This window comes from Zalophus californianus, chromosome 3, assembly GCF_009762305.2.
Source record: "Zalophus californianus isolate mZalCal1 chromosome 3, mZalCal1.pri.v2, whole genome shotgun sequence".
In the NCBI taxonomy this organism is placed as follows: domain Eukaryota; kingdom Metazoa; phylum Chordata; class Mammalia; order Carnivora; family Otariidae; genus Zalophus; species Zalophus californianus.
Genome location: NC_045597.1, coordinates 192,999,810 through 193,019,105, shown reverse-complemented (window position 1 = coordinate 193,019,105; position 19,296 = coordinate 192,999,810). Strand labels below are relative to the sequence as shown.

Here is a 19,296-nt window from a genome sequence, read left to right as displayed (position 1 = left end):
TTTCAAAGTTAAAGTGTAAGCCCTCCAAAACATTTTTTAAATATTTTTTAAATGTGTTGGGTGCGGTTTACTTTTTATTTTGCAGGAACCAAATGATTTTGTGCCCATGTACGTATAAAATTCAGTTTCTTTTGGGGTGACGGTTTTTGTAGAAACGGTTTTCTGTCGAAAGTAGACCCCAAAGGCACAGGGAGACGTGAGCCCCTCTTCCTCTGTCCCTGCAGTGCATCCGCGGACGGAAGGCCACGCTGGAGGAACTGCAGACCGTGCATTCGGAGGCGCATGCCCTGCTCTATGGCACAAACCCCCTCAACAGGCAGAAACTGGACAGTAAGAAACTTCTAGGTATTTCAAGGCCTTCTTTACCTTTACCGCCTGAGGCGGTGTTTCCAGCCCTGCACTCGCTAGTCCCGCCCTTGGCCCCAGCGGCGGCGGCGTGGCAGGGACGGCCCTGTGCGTGGCGCCTGCACCAGGTACTGAGCTGAGGGCTGGAGGAGGGTCTCACCGGCCAGCTTTCACCCGGCCGGCAGGTTTCATGCCTGGGTCAGCGGTATGCTACAGAAACAGGGTGAGACCTGCTGGTTTTGCGGAACATCCTGTAACAGCGTCGATACCAGAGGCTGGAGGGGGCGGGTACCTAAGCTCTGGGCCTGCCGTGAGCCTGGAGTCGGGGGAAGGAGAGGGGCAGCCTGGAGAGGGCTCTCTGCAGGGTCTGGGCCTCTGTGCTGGCGGCCGGAACTTGCCGACGGGCCTCTGCTGCCTGGGGAGGCAGGAGTCTCAGCAGCGCGGACCTGCAGCAGAGGCCGGTCGGGAGCCTCCGGCCCCTTGGGCTCCTGGGCGCAGACCCCATCCCGGTCACGGCCCTTCCTGGGCACTTCTCACCCCAGCCTCCCAGCCACCATGAACCTGCAGGGACGCGGAGGGCTGGTTCCTCTCCGGTGTCTGCAGAGGCTCTGCTCACACTGTGCTGGGGGCATCCCGCTGCAGTGCGGCCCTGTTCACCCACATGTGTGCACGTGCGTGCATGTGCACTCGCTCCTTCCATCACTCCCTCGCCTCCTTAGGGAGCGCATCTTTTGTGTTGGAAATCCCATCAGCACGGAGCTGCCTGACACGGTTGCAGTGGCCCTTGTCTGTGGACAGGGTGGAGCTGGTGGCCAGGAGGAAACCTGCAGGTTCTGTCCTGGGGTGGCCAGTCATGCTGCTTCCCGAGCCCCACTGCCCTTAGCAACAAGACTCAAAAGACATGACTACTTGCTCTGGGAGATGGGAGAGGCCCCAGCGGCAGGAGAGCCTGGAGGCTGGAGAGAGAGCAGGTGGACAGCAGGTGCCACAGAGTGTCCTCCGGCGCTCCGGACAGAAGCTCCCAATGGCACCACAGACTCAGATGGCTTGGGTTGGCCACTGCGGAGACCCTGGGCCTGGGGTGGAGGGTAGGGAATGGTCAGACAGGGGCTGGGCCCAGAGGTCCTGAGAGGCCCACCCTACCATGCTCTCCCAACCCCATGACCCTGAACCGAAAGGGCACAGGGCTCCCTGGCAGGGGCAAATGTCAGGAGCAGAACAGGGCGAGGCACCTGCCCACCTCCTGCCTCCCCTCATGTGGACCCTGCCCTCAGGCAGACATTACAGACCCCTCTTCTGAGAATGACCAGCCCAGAGGAAGCCGACATGAGGATGCCGGACAGAGAGCCCCCAGTTCACAAGCCCACCGTGTGCCTGGAACTCCCAGTGGCTTTTAGGCCTCCGTCCGAGGAACAGATGGCCGAGGATTATCCGCACTCGGGGAAGTGCATCTCAGGGAGATGAGTCTGAAACAGGGCAGCTCCGAGGACAGACTTCTGAGAGAGATGGTGGACGCTAGAGAAAACCAGAACTGGTCTTACTCTTCTTCAAGAGAAGACCTACCACGGCCGTGTAACGTGGACAAGAGCAGCAGGGAAGGAAGAGACCAGGGCACTAGAGAAAGTCCCATCAAGCGCTGGCTCGGGGGTCGAGAGCCCCAGGCCGGGAGGCGGGTGCGGTCAGTCCCCTGGGAGCAGAACGACATGGGCAGGAGCCGGGGAGCGGGAAAAAGACGGAGAGAATCAAAGGAGCGTTGGCGGTGCGCACGGGCTCCCAGGGAGAGCGAGAGGAAGGGGAGAGGACGTCTTGGAGCAATCACAAGCCGGCCCCAGCACCATGGGGCGAGCCGCGCTGCCCAGACCCTCCGAGGAGCCAAAGGGACAGATGTGGAACAGCGGGTGCTAGGTGAGGTGCGCCACATTGCAGGGCAAATGCCCCACGACACCGGGGCCAGGCGGAGGCTCGTCGCGGTCTGCAGCTTCGACCCGGCCGGGAAGGGCGATGAGCAGGGCTTCCTCCGGGGTCCAGGGGACACCCTTCTCCAGCGCAGAGGGAGGCTGAGAGGGTGGACGTGGGGCCGCCGGCAGGAGAGGGAGTCGCTGAGAGAGGGGGCTGCGTGCAGAAGGCCAGCACAGCGTGGTCGGCAGGGCGGCCCGGTCCCCAGGGTCCTGCGGGATTCTCCGGGAAACGCCGCTCCTGCCAGGGTGGCACCTTGGCCCGTGGGCCCCATGATGTCATCAGTGCTGCCAAGGCACAGAGCCAGTAACCCCCGGCTGTGAGTGGTCGCCAGGAGCTGGCCGGACGGACTCACATCAGAGAGCAGGGTCTGCTGTCACAGAGGCACCTGGTGTGGGCCCTGTCCCGAGCACACGGTGCGGCGTCCGTGGCCCACCCCCACTCTAAGTGGCGGGCTCTTTCCAGTTCAGCCGCTCCTGCCTTGTCGGCTGTCGGAGGCCATGTGTCGGTCGAGCCTCCACCAAGAGGCCTTTTGCACCTGCATCCTCTGAACTTGAGAAGTTGGCCGGGGAGAGGGTAATCTGTTTCCATGTCGCGGGTAGAGACGGGCTCAAGCGAGCAGCAGGAGAATGGACTAGGTCTCTGAGCTAGTTTCAAACTCGGCTGAAGACAAAGGATGACAAACGAGAGACAAGGCGCCTGTGGGGCCTTCAGGGAAGAGTGAGGCAGGTGCCGCCAGCAGGGCCCAGAGCTTCCGTAGCCGCTGACCCTTTGTCGGCACCTCCTGAGCCCAGGTCAGTGATGGGGTTGCCTCTCCTCAGTCAGGCCAACATCACTGGGCCCCTGAGCCCCGGCTCCTGTTTCTGGCCTCTTTGCTGAAATGTCTTCCCATTATCCTCACGTCCCTGTTTCTGCCCCACCCCGGATGCAGCCCTTTGAGTGTATTTTGTGTTCATTTCGTTGTTGTGAAGAACATGTTGTGTTTGTATAGTTTACAGCAAAGATACCCTAGATCATTCCATTTTCTCTTTCTTTTCTGCCAAACGCTGTGTTTAAAACCCTATTCTCATGGCTACAAGGACACCTAACCGGTTACTTTTTCTGCCCTTTGAGACCGGTGTCTAAGTGTCTGATGACTGTCCTAACCTGGAGGCCTGTCGTCCGTCTGACTGGTCCACACGTAGTGAAGTTGGCAGTGATCTCAGGTGTTGCCAACAACCCTAACTGGGCCTTTGAACACTACTGGGTGAGTTGCCCTCCTCTTTTTATGGAATCCACAAACTTCTAAGCTGTTCGCGAGAAGACCTGCGTGGTCACTGAGGTGCCGCTCAGCATGGCGCAGCCGGGCTCACGGGGGCTGCACGGCCCAGCCTTCAAGGTTCCCGGAGGTCCGGGTGTGTCGCCCGATGGCAGTCCCCTTGAAAGGGAGCCTGGTCAGATGGCCAAGCGGGGCCTGGCGGTGGCTGGGAAGGGTTGAGAGAAGAGCCCTGTACTCCACGCACAGCACAAGGAGCCTCAGTAGGGACACAGGAATGCCGGGGTCCTCCCCACACCGGCCGGCCTCCCAGCGCACCTGTCAGCCACTGCCATGATGGGAAAAGCACGGTGGCCCTTAGCGCATCCGCCACCACGTCTGCCTGGACAGTTGTGGCCTCGCCTAGGTGACGGTGGCCCCAAACCACAGGAGGCCGGAGGGGCCAGAGGCAAGCAGGCGGCTGGGGATGCCGAGCGTGGCCATGGGCCTCAGAAGCTGTTTCCAGAACGGCTTCCCTGTGCAGAGCCCCATGCTTACCGCCCACCCAGGAGTGCGTGAGATTCTACCTTTTCTCACTATTTTGGTCTTTGGATAATGAGCCAAGTCAAAATATCTAGATGATTTATGTTCTTAACGTAGACCGTATTGGCTCTCGTTTCAAAAATAGAAATCCGATGTCTTTGCAGAAGCTCTTTTCCCTTGGACTTGGGCACACAGATGTGTCTGAACTCCTACGCACGGACCTGTGAGTTATCTGGGAGAAAGCGCCGTGTTCCTGTGTTGGGAAAGTCTGTGACTCGAGAAGAACCGGTTATGAGGCCATCCCCAGCCCCAGGAGCCATGCAGGGCCATGTACGTTTGGAAGGCTGGGCCTGTCAGGGCCGATCACCGGGCTTCAGTTGATGCCCTAGGCCGTTAGACGGGCCTCTTACAGGACATGGGGCAAAGCAGGACCACAAGAGGCTTGGCGTCCGTGCCCTCTCCCACCCCGGGCCTGTTCCCGCAGCCCATCTTCCCTCTCCTGTTGGCTCCCTGCAGAGGGTCACGGTACAGACTGGGCAAGCCCCTCAGGGGCCACCCTCCTCGGCATATTCTGCCTCCTGCCCGGCTAGTCCCCCACCCGCTCACAGGTCTCCGTATCACCAGCTGTGGGCTAGCAGTGAGCACAAGGGAAGGAAGGCAGACCTGCCACCAGCTTCACAGGCGCTCCACCGAGAAGGCGTTTGACTAGAGCATGTGGCAGCAGGAGCCACGGATCAAGACCGTGGCTGTCAGCGGGACACGGCGTGGAGGACGGCTGGGGGTGGGTGGCACAGGGAGAAGCAGGCCTAAGGCAGACCCGGCACCCAGGCCTTTCCGAGGCAGCGGGGAGGGGGGCTCTGGCGAGTGTGAGCCGTAGGAGGGTGCAGGCCGGGGCCTGGTGCGTGACGTGGCCCCTGGTGGCTCGGGGCCTGGTGTGGTCCTCACCAGGAGTTGGGATGAGGCGGGCACAGACCAGGTCCAGTGACCCCAGACCTGTTTTCTTCCTGGGCCCCAGTAGTGTGATTCCTGAGCAGGTGGTGTTCTGCGTCAGGGAGGAGGTGTTGGGAGTGGGCCTCCGCGCAGTGGGCACAGCCCTGCGGGGTCCAGAAAGCAGAGTCCGCAGCTGGCCTAAGGAACCTGCCAAGAGAGTCCGGGGGCCGCAGGGGCAAGGCATAGGGGAGCAGGGAGTATGGCAGAGAGGCTCTCCTGGGTGAGCCCTGGGGGGACGGCAGCCCCATGAACCAGGGTGTCACACTTGGCAGGGGGCGGGGGACTCTCCCTTGTGACAGGTGAGCTGTAGGCTGGTTGCCAGCCAGCACTGGATCACACCGAGGAAGACGACACTTCATGCTTTTGTCACTGGGGCACAGGGCTGAGCCCTTTGGGACGGGGGACTTGCCTCTGCGTCTCGGGTTGGGGAAGGCCTTCTGGATGGCCAGCTCCAGCACTGTGGTTTCTTAGCTGCGTGCCATCAGGTGGACTCGGAATGTTTCCAAATGGGGAGGGGGCTGTCGCTCTTCACATCCCCGGGAGAGCCCTCCGTGTCTAACGGGCACCGGGCGGTGTTAGGGCCGGTGGGGGGGCTCACTGAGGAGCCAGGTTCGTCAGCGGTGAGATGTGCTCGGGACGCAGCCTTTCGGGTTGTTCTGTGGGACGAATGTGAGCTCAGGCTGGAAGGAGAGACCCAGTTCTGGGGCCCATGCCTCAGAGCAGTGGCTGTGGCCATGGAGAATTCCGGGTCTCTCCACAGGGGCTGTTCCCACACCGCCCAAGCTGCTCTGCCCCCGGGTGCTGCCCCCACAGCAGGCCACACGGGGGTGCCTTGTTACCTCTGGAACCAGTTTGCCCCTCGGTACCTGAATACATGGTCTACGTGCGCCAGAGCGCCACATGGGCACCCGTTTCCAGAGCCCACGCTGTGTTCCGTGTAGGCGGGGCACCTGTGACCTTTTCCTCTGACCTTGGCTGTCCTTCTCCCTGCAGGCTCGCTAACATCGGTGTTTGTCAGGCTGCCCTGTGGTGGTGTCGGGGTAAGTATTTCTGTAAATAATGTCCCGTTTGTTCTCGGGGTCCCAGTGGTCACAGAAATCGCTGCCCTGTTTTCCGCCGCGTGGATAATTGCTGCCAGGTGTTTTCCATAAACAGGGTCCAGCGGGTGGGGCTGCGCCACGCTCGCACGTGTGGCTTCAAAGGCCTGGGAGCCTGGGAGCATTCGGGAGGCCGGACTGGGGCACCCTCCTCCGGCAAGGTCGTCTGGCACCCATGCTTGCTTCGGGAAACAGGATCTGGTGTGCAGGTCGGGGTCCGCCCCTCAGCTGTGAAGGAAGAGCCTGCTCATCCCTCAGGCCGGGAACCCGTCGTGCGGGTAGAGCAAGGGTGTGTGGTCGCCCAGCTGAAGCTCAGAACGTGTGAGCCTGGTGTTTGTGGGCCACGGAAAGTGTGCAGAGCTGCTAGCCGAGCTATGCTTGCTGCTCCTACGAGCGACAATGCCCTTAAGCAGACCCGCTCGGGTGGACCCTCAGGAGAGCCGGTGTCGTTCACACGGCTTTCCCTGACCCTGCTGTGGGCGCTGAACTACGAAGGGCGCTCCAGTCTGGACATCCACCCCCCGCTCGGCGCAGCGAAGGTCAGGTGTCCCCAGCCAGAGCTCCTTGTTAACGGAGAAGGGCTCCCCGGGCTCCTGCCGCCTTGGATGAGAGAGGGGTGCGGGGTGAGAGCAGGCCCCGGGGGCTGAGGGCAAGCCCAAGCCTCCCCCGGGGGACCTGCTGGCCACCGAGGTTCTGGGGCGCAGGCGAGAGCGCGGCCAGCCAGACGGCGCAGGCAACAAAGCCGCCTGGGCTGGAGCTGCAGCGGCAGAGTGTGCACTGATTACAGATCGCAGGGCGAAGCTCAAGGTCTGGATTCTGTTATGGAAATGAAACAAAATTGTTTTCTTCCTGAGTCTTTACAAAACTCGCTGCTTTGAAAATTATCCCGTCAGAAAGAGAATAAACGGCATTTACTCATACCACCACCAAGCCCCCTAGAGTTATTTTATTTTGTATTGTAAGTAGGCTGCAATCTCTTAATTCGGGGCAAATTTTTGGCCAGACTTGAAAAGGCTTGGATTCGGCTGCCCTGCAGCCAGTGTGCTGGGCAAGGCAGGATTTATAATTTGCAAATGAAAGCTAAAGTCAGGCCTGGGGCCTGGAGCCAGGCAGCCCCCCACCCCATCCCGAGTGTGTGTCCAGAGCTGAGCCCCTGCAGGCTGACCAGCACCCACCTTCACATCCAGACACAGAAATGCTCCAGAACAGGGAGACGGTGGGAAATCCCACCAAGTCCAGCTGGGTAGAGAGGGAGCCCGTGGACTATTTAGTGGACCGAGTGAGCCATAGGGTGTTTCGGGGATGGTTCTCTCTCGATTTTTTTCCATCATTACCTCTACAGGGAGGGCAGAGAAGACCAGTGCCCCTGTAGGTGCACCGGGTCTTCGGGGCGGGGGCCACCCCTGGGGGTATCGGGAAAGCAGAGTGTGGGTGGGAGCATGGGCACTCTGGATAGTGACACAGGGAGGGAGAGCCTGCTCTGCTTTCCCTGGAAGTTACTTGGAATTAACATTTGGGGTGTGTGATGGTGTTTGAAAGTCACTTGCAAACTAATTTTTTCCTTAACTGTGCTAAGAAGAGGCTTTGAATCGCTGTAACTTTTTTTCAAAGCAAATAAAAGAAACTTCTGCTATGGTCCCCAGTTTCCCCTTAAGGGGACTTGGTGTGGGTGAACTCCCCTCCCTGCCAGGGGTGTGGCCCCCTCTCTGGCCCTGGCTGCCCTGGGCTGTGCCCTCAGCTCCGTTGCTCCCCAGGGGCCATGGTGTGCCCGGAATTGGCCACCCCTGGTGCCTCCCTTCTCAATCTCCGCAGGAGCGGCCTCCATGTTTTCCTCTGCTCGTTCCTGGCTTTGCCGTGGGAAAGCGGGGGGCAGGCCTTTGCTCTTTGCTTTGGTTGCTGCGCCTACATCAGCAGTCATACTGCCGCTCTGCTGCTCCCCAGAGCCTCGTGCCCCTGGAGCTCAGGGCTGTCCCCCGGCCATCCTGGGCCATTCAGCGGGGAGCTGGTGGCCAGCAGCTGGAGGACACGGGCCCTTGAGCCGCGGGACGTCTTGTCGGGGTCTCTGAGGACGGTGACAGCCTGGGGCCCTGGTCCCTCACTCTGGGCAGGACGTCATGGGGCCTTTTCTGCTCTGGGGTCATGGACAGAGAGCCATCAAAGCATGTGGAGGGCTGTCCAGCCTCCATCCCAGCTCTGGTTCCCTGGGCGGAACACCCAAATCCTCACGTTCTGGGGAGAAAGCATCCAAGTGGTTTTGTGTAAACCACCTTCCGTCCTCAGGGGAGCGGCAGCTGATGGGACCCCCCTGCCACTGTCGCCCGAGGACTGTCACCTTCGATTTTAATGAGCAGGGTCTGCAGCTGAAGTAGCTGGCCCAGGACAGTTCTGTTTGAATGGTTACTTCTGTGACTAGCAGTCCAGTATTATTTACAACAGAATTCGGGCTTTGAAAGTTGAATATTAATGCTGCGGAGAGTCAGCAAAGTGCAGAGCGTTCTTGGGACATTTGGAAACTATTTAAAGAACACAGAGGTTTGGTCATTGAAAGGAATAGCCCTCACAGAATAACACTCCTCCGGAAATGGCTTGAACCCCTCATAAATGTATTTTCAATCATCTTGCTTTGAAGATGAAGCTTCAAGGGTTCACTGCAGGAAATCCATCCGCCCCGCATAATAATCGGTGTCTCTCTCAGGTGGGCAGGGGCCCTTGGGCACCTGGACGGACCTGGGTAGGCACACATTTGGCTGCCTGGCCGCTGTCTCTGGAGTCCCGGAGCGTTCGGCGCTTGGAGGAGGTTAATTTGGGAAGGACGGGCTCTCACATCAACTTGGCAGACACTGTGTTCCAGGGGACCGACCTGTGAATGCACAGCTCCTCAGAACCTTCACTGGGCTGGGTGCATCCCCACACAGGGCACGTGAGCGTGGCCGAGGCTCCTGCTGCCCACAGCTGGAGATGGGGCCCAGGTGCCCTTGACCTGGCACCCAGGGGCTACGTGCTTCGTCAGGCCTCCAGTTCTGCCCCGGCTGACTTGCAGAATGGGCTACTGGAATATCTCGGTCTCCTCTAATGCCCATGGTAGCTAGACCTCTAAAAACATCTAATGAGCCCAAGTAAAGAAAGTAACCAATACACAAACAGAAATTACCTGTGCCGCACACATTCCTCTGAGGTGGAGCAGCCTCCCGGGCTGACACCCTGTCACCTAGGCAGAGTGGTGCCTGGCCCCCAGGAGGGCCCCAGAGGGCCGGCTCCTCCCTCCTTCCCCCTGTTCCCACTCTGGTCGCTCGCACTCTCGTCCCACGTCTGGAGTAGCTCATTAAAGTCAGCACGACGTCAAGTCGTCCTGCGGGGAGATCCAATCCCCACCCTTCTTACATGTCTCTCTGCTGATCATGTCCCCCCTCTGCTTGCAGTGTGACCAGACAGGGGGCTTGGTGACCGTGACGCCATTGCTCTGTGCCTGGCATACATGGGGCACTTGAGAGCAGTGAGCCCTCGGGAAGACATAGAGTCACGCGTGTCTCTTTCCTGCTGCATTTATGGTTCTTTCCCTATTTAGTAACTTTTGGCATATCTTCAAAAAAAAAAGTAAGCTCGAACACGAGCTGGGGGTGTTGCATAATCAGTGAGGAAGAGGCGAGCAGCTCCATGCTGGGATCTCAGGCAGAGCCCACAGGCTTCGTGAGCCCCCAGCTGCCTGGCCCCCACAGGAGTGGGGGGCAGGGGTGATGGCCGAGACGTCACCTCATGGCAGGACCCTTGTCTCTGCAGGTGGACAGCGACACCATATGGAATGAGGTGCACTCATCGGGTGCAGCCCGCCTGGCCGTGGGCTGCGTGATCGAGCTGGTCTTCAAGGTGGCCACAGGGGAGCTGAAGGTCGGTGAGGACGCTGCAGAAATGGGCCTGGAAAGGGACCTGCCAGGGGCTTTCTGGGCAGGAGGGATGGAGGGAAGCCCCCTGTGGGTCCCTCTGGACGGGGGGACGGTGACGGGGAGGACAGCTCCTGTCCGGGGGCAAAGACGGGCCCTGCTGATCCACGGGAGCACCTTCCACAGTTGTAAAGCACAGGATGGCTCAGCGGCTCTCGGAGATTTGGTCTTGGGAACGCCTTACGCTCTTGCCCACTGTTGGGAGAACCCCCGGAGCTTTTGTGTACGTCGTCACCACTGGGACTGTACTAGAGGTTAAAACTGAGAATTTGAAACTAACAGTAATGCCAGTGTCCCTGCACAAGCTGCAGTCCCAGACCCGCTTCTGCCTCCGTCTCTGACGACTCTTGGGTAGAGGCGCTTAGCGGAACCTGGCCTGACACAGAGGTGGAGCTGGGGAGAGGGAGGGTGTCCGCACAGCTCTCCCAGATAACCGTGAAGATTCTTCTCTGATGCTCCACCACCAGTCCACACATGGCAGTTCCTCGAAGGGTAGTGGCAGTGTGGACCCCGAATCAGTGACAGTGAAGCCCACTGGGTGTAGCAGGCTGACAGGAGCTGTTATGCACCCTGGACTTCTGCAGCACAGCACCCTCCCCCTCTGGAAACACGGGCTCCTGAATTACAGAGCTCTTCCAAGGAGCCCGACCCATCCTGTTACACGGTGTCAGGAATCACTGATTTTTGAAACTGTTAATATCAGTGCACATCTCGTCAGGAGGGTCGTCTGAGGGTCGGGAGGAGCTCAGGATGCACGTCTTCACAGCAAAGCTCAAGTCTGGTTCCCGACGACACCCGGGGGCTTGCCCCACACGCACTTGCCCGTCCTTCCCCTTTGTTCACCTGAGGTGTTAGGGGTGTTAGGAGGTGTGCGTTCGCGGGTGGGGACCTACGGAAACTCATCGTGGTTATGGCCGCATGAGAGGTTCTCCCCTGGAACTGTGTTCCCCTGCGGACGTGTGCTGGGAAGCACGCCAAGTGCCAGTGTTGCGGGCACTGCCAGATCCCTCCCCGGCACCGGCAGGCCACCACGCTGCCCTAGCCCCATGGTGCGGCTGTTGACACAGTGAGAAAGGCAGACCAAGTCAGGATTGTTAGAACAGGCCCCTGGAGGGGCACGGAGACCCCCAGGGGTCTCCGTGCCTGCACTCCCAGAACCGCTGTGCGGGGCCCGTGCGCAGGGATGGGCTGGTTCTACAGCACTGGGAATGCAGAAGGTGGGGCCCCCACGTGCATGTGTGCCTCACCCTGCTCCTCCCAGAGCTGGCTCTGCAGCAGGCTGAGCACCACTGCCCCATCCTCGACGGTCAGCCAGCCCCGGAGGCTCTGTTCCCAGCCGTGACCACACAGCTTCCTGCTGGCGGGACAAGAGATGCCCATTGAAGTCGTTCTCGTGGCAGGGGCTAGAGCAGTTTACAGACGGCTCCTGAAAACATAAGTGGCTCAGAGATCCTGGGGAGGGGCAGCTTCTCCAGCCTCTGAGCTACTTCCAACAAGTCAATGGGTCGCTTGTTTTCTGCAGCTCACATTAAGGCCAAACTCAGGCAGGAGCCCCTAGGTTGAACCCCTTGTGCTTTATCTGCACCCAGGGTTCCCGTCTAGTGGCTTCCTGGGGATACTGATCATGAGCAGAGGGGGACCCGGGGTTCCCCATCCACTCCTACCCAGATCCCTGAGCTAAGCAGCTCCAAGCCTTTTTGCCTGTGAGCCATCAAAGATAAAACGTCAGGGTGGAATTCACCTTTTCTCTTAGTAACCATGACAACCAGAGGATCTCTTTAACAGCAGGGACCCAGACGTCTTTGAAGTGCTTACAGCCGCCCTTTGTCCCGTCCCTGTCTGTGAGCCCAGATGTGTGGCTCCGTGTCCTTGCGTGTGCCTGACCCCGCCGCAGTCCGCTCTGTGCTCATTTTCTCACTGACCTGAACCCTCTTCCTCCCTGGTTCTCCCCGTCTGGTGTCGTGTGCAGAACGGCTTTGCCGTGGTCCGTCCTCCAGGACATCACGCAGAGGAGAGCACACCCATGTAAGTAGACACGCGGCCGTGGGGGGCAGGGGTGTGCCGGTTTCTGATTCAACTCTTCTCAAAGGGCTGGGCTGCATCTGAGTGAAAACACGGCCCCGAGTAACTATCACAGCTCCAGAGCCACGCAGGTGACCTTCGCTGATCGTACCAGGAACCTGCAAGCATCAGTCCAGAGAAGTCTTCTCAGCCTCCACTTTGTTGTAAAAAATTCGGTGGAGACTTAAATTGCACCAGAACGAGTGGCGCTTCATTGTTCTAGAACATTCTGACCAAACCCCTCAGGTCATCTCACATGTGGCCTTCCAGCTGACCTGCTTATGGTTTGGTACTACTGAGGCTGACCTCTCAAGGCCATGAGCACAGGGGCAAGCTATCTGGACCCCGTCTGGGGCTCTGGCTATAGCTCTGAGTGTGCGCTCGTCTGAGGAGCTGGCCAGACAGCAAGTGTGGTATGCAGGTTGCTCCAGGTGCACCGGGGAGAAGCAGTGGCAGGTGGAGACCCACCTGGGACAGGGTCGCAGGGACCCGACTCTGGGCCTCACCAGCTGTGCACCAAGTACCTGGGTGCCTGGGGGTGGGCTAGACGTGGCTTCTCGTGGGACCTGGGAAACGAGTCCAGCAAGCAGGATGGGCGCTGTGGGAGGACGGGCGCCCCCTGCTGGGAGAGGTGACGTCCGGGCTGTTCCCTGGAGAATGAGTAGCAGCGGCTCGGACGGCAAAGCAAGGACCCTGCAAATGGACGGAGCCCGGCTGGGAATCCAGGAAGCGCAGGGAGGGACGCCTATTCAGGAGCAGCTAGAACGAGGCTGAGGAACCTCAGGCTGAGCCCGCATTCTCAAGGAGCTTGGGCTTGGGCTCCCAGGCAGGTGGGAGCCCTCTGTCCTCTACCGGAAGGGAGGGCATCGGACCGTGGTTTGAAGAAGGAATCTCCTTCCCAGGGAGGAGGGAGTGCCGTAAGCTCCTGAGAGGGGCTTCAGGTTAGACTGGGCTGTCTTCTCCTAGAGACCCTTGGGCTCGGTGACTCCATGCCCCGGAACCCCCCATATGCTGTTAGGAACAGGATCCTCCGTGTTTCCTTCCTCTGAAGGCAGTTTTCTAATTTTATCTAAGTTGTTGGATGTTCTGGAGCATGAACCCAAACGGACCGAGATGGAGCACAAAGGAGTGTGTTGGGGAAAGCTCTTTGGGGCGTTTGGCTGCATGTGCCCTTGCAGCTGTGGGTGCCAGCTCCGGAGGTTGTGCGTCCTGCCATGGGGGGGCTTGCAGGTCGCTCGCCTGGGTTCCCAAAACAAAACCACCCAGATTTCCCTGTTTTTGCAGTAATTCAGGCAAAGGAAACAATAGAGTTAGATTTTCAGTTTTACTTGAATCCCATTGTTAGCGTGTTTTTGCGTTTTCTTGAAGAAGACTCTGCAGTTACTCATGGGAATGACGTGTGCATCACTGTCACACGTCTGAGAGCCTGGACAGATGAGCAGTAAGCAGGTCAAATAAGTGACCTGCCTCTGCGGAGGCTGGTCAGTGAGTGGCTGCCGAGCGATCTGGGCCAGGGAGGGTGGCGTGCCGGTACATCGTTGGGGGGACGTGGAGGGGGCCTGTCTGTCCATCAGTAGCATCGATTAAGGGAGCCTTGCCTTCACCAGACCCTCTTGAAGTCTCCCAGGACTGCAGAGGGTTCTGCCGCACTTTGTGCGCAGACTGGTGAGAACCCGTCTTCTCCTTCTGTCTCTCCTCTCACCTGCAGGGGCTTCTGCTATTTTAACTCCGTGGCCATCGCGGCCAAGCTTCTCCAGCAGCGGCTGGACGTGAGCAAGACCCTCATAGTGGACTGGGTAAGTGGGGCCTGTTCCCTGAGAGGGGCTGGGGGTGGGGAGCAGACAGCGTCCCGTGTGCAGAGAGGAGGTGGGCTTTCTGCCTCCATTGACATTGCATTTCGGGACCTTAACTTTCTGGAAACTACCCCAAATGCAGAAAATAAAAGCTCAAACCTGTCACAAGTCCACTTTACAGCCAATAGCCAGTCCTGCCAATAGCTGGGTCTGGAAATGTCCAGAAATGTGCCTGTGGTTAAGAGCAGCAATCGAAAGATGATCCTTGGCAAGACCTCATTGAGAGGCAGGTTTGGGGGTCATGGGGGGGTGATGGCCATGACCTCACGTGTCCACCTAAGGGCGTGGGCCACATTCTCCCACAGCTGGACATGGCGCTGTGCGTCTCAGTCCTTCCTGGTGGAAACGCCTTCCCACTTCTGCCTGGCGACCCCTTCATGCTGGCTTAGCCTCCTTCCCATTTTCCTACAGGTGGTGTTGCTTCTCACAGCCCCACCGCCCCAGGAGGGTAAACTCTAGCTTAAAAATGCTGTGTACAGTATCTGAGCTCCAAAAACAGTCACACAGCTTCTTACACTGGGGATGGACACCAAAGGTGTTCATTTTATTCTTCTTCCCTATTCTGTTTGGTACTTATGATTTGATGATTGCTTTAAGGGGAAAGGAAAGCAGATGCTCAGGGAGGATTATTGTATGTACTGCAGGGTCCTTCTCTGTTTGGGAAAAGAAACACCACACACAGCCCTAGCATACCCAGTAAGCTCCCAGTGCTGGGCACCGGTCACAGGGCCTTGAGATGGCTGAGACCTGGGAGCACCAGGGAAAGCTGCCCAGTGTTGGCCCTCAGCGTGCCGGCACCTTTGTCCCAATGAGCCAGGTATCGAGTGTGGTACCATTCATGAGCACGTGACTCACAGCGCCTCTGTCCAGCACACACGTGTGGCCGGGGCACTTGGCGGAAGTGAGTGGTCATAGGGCTGCTCACCCCGGGCTCCCACCGCTGTGTTAAACACACATGTGTGTGCAGGGCTGCCTCAGTTACGGAAAGCACCCTTCGCGAGAGCCGTGTGTGTCCTCTCAGCCAAGGTGGCTTTCTGGTTGGTGGGATCGGGTGTCTTTTACAACCCCTTATTTATAGCTGGCCTGCCACAGTGGCTCTATTAAGCATAGATAACATTTATAAATGACAAACATACCAAGCAGTTCCCGGGGTTTAAAATCACTAACTCTCACGCAGCTCCTCACATGCGCACACTGTGTGAAGCCGGCCGCCTGTCCCCATGGCCCTTTCCGGCCCTGACCAGAGACCCGTGCGTGGCCTCAGGCCTGGTGGAAGCCCAGCTGCCCCACTTTTGTGCTTTTCACATGTGGGCACGGTGATCAGGAGCATCAGTCTGTCATTGGTGCGTGGGGCCCGGGCCCCCCGTGCTGTGTGCGCACCAGTCACTCCCAGCCCCGTGCGATGGTCTCCTGCCGCACCACGTGCTCTGTGTGCACCTGTCGCTCCCAGCCCCGTGCGATGGTCTCCTGCCGCACCCCGTGCTGTGTGCGCACCTGTCGCTCCCAGCCCCGTGCGATGGTCTCCTGCCGCACCCCGTGCTCTGTGCGCACCTGTCGCTCCCAGCCCCGTGAGATGGTCTCCCGCCGCACCCCGTGCTGTGTGCGCACCTGTCACTCCCAGCCCCGTGCGATGGTCTCCCGCCGCACCCCGTGCTGTGTGCGCACCTGTCACTCCCAGCCCCGTGCGATGGTCTCCCGCCGCACCCCGTGCTGTGTGCGCACCTGTCGCTTCCAGCCGTGCTGTGTGTGCACCTGTCACTTCCAGCCCCGTGCGATGGTCTCCCACCGCACCCCGTGCTGTGTGCGCACCTGTCACTCCCAGCCCCGTGCGATGGTCTCCCGCCGCACCCCGTGCTGTGTGCGCACCTGTCACTCCCAGCCCCGTGCGATGGTCTCCCGCCGCACCCCGTGCTGTGTGCGCACCTGTCGCTTCCAGCCGTGCTGTGTGCGCACCTGTCGCTTCCAGCCGTGCTGTGTGTGCACCTGTCACTTCCAGCCCCGTGCGATGGTCTCCCACCGCACCCCGTGCTGTGTGCGCACCTGTCGCTTCCAGCCGTGCTGTGTGTGCACCTGTCGCTTCCAGCCCCGTGCGATGGTCTCCCGCCGCACCCCGTGCTGTGTGCGCACCTGTCACTCCCAGCCCCGTGCGATGGTCTCCTGCCGCACCCCGGTGTCTGGTACAGAGCTGCCACCTCACATGGGCTTGAAACTGAACAGCTGTGGTCAGCTCACTTCACACAGACGTGGCAGGGGCAAGAAGTTGATCGGATGTTTTGTGTGGAAAATCGTGGCCTCTGGGGAGGCCTAAAGCACCAGCCTCTTCATCTTTGCTGAACCTGCAATATGCCGTGGTGCCGATGGCAAGGAACCCCAGCTGGGACACACCTGGGGCCCCTTCCTTCTGTCGCCTCGGCCCCGCTCCCTCCGGGCCCCGCTGGAGGCGTCCACCGGCACTGAGTCAGCTCTCCCCGCTCTTTCAGGACGTACACCACGGAAACGGGACCCAGCAGGCCTTCTACAACGACCCGAACGTCCTGTACATCTCCCTTCACCGTTATGACGACGGGAACTTTTTCCCGGGCAGCGGGGCTCCGGACGAGGTAAGCAGGGGCTGCCCGCCGCCGTGCGGGCCTGTCAGAGGGGCCGAGGCGGGGCTGCTCTGGAGGCCAGAGTGGGGGACGCCCAGCCCCGCACACACAGAAGCAAGGGCTTCCTGCTCACGTTCTCCCCAAGCGATTTCAAGCAGTCGTCCTGTGTGTGCACACAGGTTTTATTTTGCCTGAGGTTCACATGAGAGACAACATGATTTCTGGCGCTAATCTAGGGAGACTGAGGGGAAGCATGGGGCACCCCCCCCCCGGCCCCGGCCCTCCAGGCCTACGGTGCACGATTGAAACACCTCCAGGCCCCTGCTCCTGTCCGTCCCTTGGGCGGGGCGCTGGTGCCGTCCTGTACCTGCCCAGGGCCACACGGCGGCGGGGGATTGGCAGGCTCAGAGCCTTTGTGAGAGCCGATCCCCCAGCAGAGCCTGCCCTCACTGAACAAAGAGACCCCAACACCCAGGCAGAGTGCCCGCAGACTCCGGGTCTTACCTCTGGGCAGGACGCAGGGCAGAACGGCCTCACCCGTTGACCTTCTGGCTGCGCTGCGCTGGCGTCTGCAGGGCCATCTTCCCACACGGCCGGGCGGCTCCCATGGCTCCCCCACGTGCGAGTGGCCGAGAGCTCTGCATTCTGTGCCCACACTCCGCTGTGGGAGTCTGAGAGTCAGAGGCCGTGGGGTCGTGCTGGCAAGCACAGCCCCTGGGCTCCGCTGCAGGGCACCGAGGGTCAGGCCAGGGCCCGTGATAGGAGTTTCTCTCTTCCACGCAGGTGGGCACAGGGCCGGGCGTGGGCTTCAATGTCAACATGGCTTTCACCGGCGGCCTTGATCCCCCCATGGGCGACGCAGAGTACTTGGCGGCCTTCAGGTGAGTGTCCTGGCTTCCTGTCCCACGGGGCACGTACAAAGCAATCAGGAGTTCCGCTCCCGCGCCCCCAGCTCCTGCTCGGTTTTCCTGCTGCTCTCCAGCCTCTCTCTCCCTTCACGCACACGCGCGGATGCGCCCAGGGCAGCCGCTCTAGCTCCCCTCCGGGTGCCCGGGGGGCTCAGGTGTTTACGCAGCTTGGAGAGACGGGGCTCTGGGGTCTGGTGCTTCTCCTCATGCATTCTTCAAGCCAGAGGAGGGGTCTCCGACGCCGCCTTCTCACCTCCTGTCTGCAGCGGGCCGTCCCGGGCTTCACCTGAGAAGCGGGAACCCCCTGGGTTTCGATGGTAAGAAGGTGGCTGAGGCCCAGGTGAGGATCAGTGACGTGCTCAGAAAACCTGAGGTTCACGAAGAGCGGCTGCTCAGCTCTGGGAGATTGGGCCGTCTCCTGATTTTCCTTCCGACAAACCCTTTGTGCGACAGAAACCAGGCTTCCTCCACGATCGCTGCAGCCTGAGGCCACTGTCCCGCTGTCCACCCGCTCTGCCCCCCTGTCCACCCACTCGGCGCTGCTCTCTTCCGCCGGGACAGAGCTACGCGGCGATTTTCTGTACGCGCCATGTCTGCTTTTGTCTTCAAATGGGGATTGCGGCTTTGATCTGGGCCACATTGAAGTAATTCCCACAACCAAACGTGGACGCTCCATAGTGCAGGCTTCCTGCCTGTTATTTTAAATGGTGGCCTCCGCCGTCTCCCGAGAACGCCGTCTCTGGGTCCCAGGGCCCCAGAGGAAAAGAGTGATGTCCAGTGGCAGAGCTTGACAGGCTGTTGGTCTTTGTTAGAAAACCCTGTCAGTGCGCTAGGAATTGGAGCCCCGTGAGGTTTGCAGTGAATTTTCTTCTGCCTCGTTCTCGAACTCTGCTCTTACCCTGCTTGATCTAAACACAAAGCACACGTGTGCAGGCGTGTGCTTGTGATGCACATGGTTCTGCAGATGTATTGAGTGTGTCTGCGGATACGCATTCACGTGGCCATGTGCATGGAGGCGTGTGTGCAGGTGTGCCCGTGTGTGTGCGCATCTCTCTGCGGATACGCGTTCACGTGGCCGTGTGCATGGAGGCGTGTGTGCAGGTGTGCCCGTGTGTGTGCGCATCTCTCTGCGGATACGCGTTCACGTGGCCGTGTGCATGGAGGCGTGTGTGCAGGTGTGCCCGTGTGTGTGCGCATCTCTCTGCGGATACGCGTTCACGTGGCCATGTGCATGGAGGCGTGTGTGCAGGTGTGCCCGTGTGTGTGCGCATCTCTCTGCGGATATGCGTTCACGTGGCCATGTGCATGCCTCTGTGCCCATGTGCACGTGTGTCTGTGGTTACACGTGTGCGTGTCCCTGGTGGGTGTGACTCCGTCAGAGGACTTGTCTGTTAGCGTTCTGCTGCCGCTCCGTGGGGAGCGTGCATGGGCCATGGGAGCCCTCCCAGCATCTCCTTGCTCATCTCCAAACTCAGAATGATTGTTGGGTTTGACCACACATGTGGCTCTGTGGATGGACATTCCTCTCCCAGTTGCTCAGTGGTTCATAGAAATAACAGCTCAGGTTTGATGAAATTGAGGGCAGCTTCTCAAGCAGTGAGGCCGGTCTTTATAAGTTGGAGCCCATCACCTCCCTAGGAGATTTCTCTGCCTGGATTTACCCCTGAATCACTTCTTGCTCTGATCTCATTGGTTTAATGTTGATGTTTCTTCTTACTCCTGATCAGATAGAATATGATTGTGACAGTTGCCTGCCTAATTTAAGGGAGAGGGATTCCCCCAA

At 59.6% G+C, this 19,296-nt stretch overlaps 1 protein-coding gene across 8 annotated transcripts in view; it reads left to right on the top strand.

The window, feature by feature from the left end:
• HDAC4 (histone deacetylase 4) overlaps positions 1-19,296 on the top strand; it is a 293,729-nt gene that overhangs the window by 249,071 nt on the left and 25,362 nt on the right. For 7 of the 8 annotated variants that reach the window (XM_027588588.2, XM_027588587.2, XM_035726567.1 and 4 more), the window contains 7 exons: positions 225-345; positions 6,062-6,108; positions 9,943-10,050; positions 12,073-12,128; positions 13,873-13,960; positions 16,498-16,617; positions 17,389-17,486. In XM_027588588.2, the coding sequence (XP_027444389.1) occupies positions 225-345; positions 6,062-6,108; positions 9,943-10,050; positions 12,073-12,128; positions 13,873-13,960; positions 16,498-16,617; positions 17,389-17,486 (638 nt within the window). The remainder of the gene's footprint in view (positions 1-224; positions 346-6,061; positions 6,109-9,942; positions 10,051-12,072; positions 12,129-13,872; positions 13,961-16,497; positions 16,618-17,388; positions 17,487-19,296) is intronic. The other variant, XM_027588586.2, reaches the window with a different exon arrangement.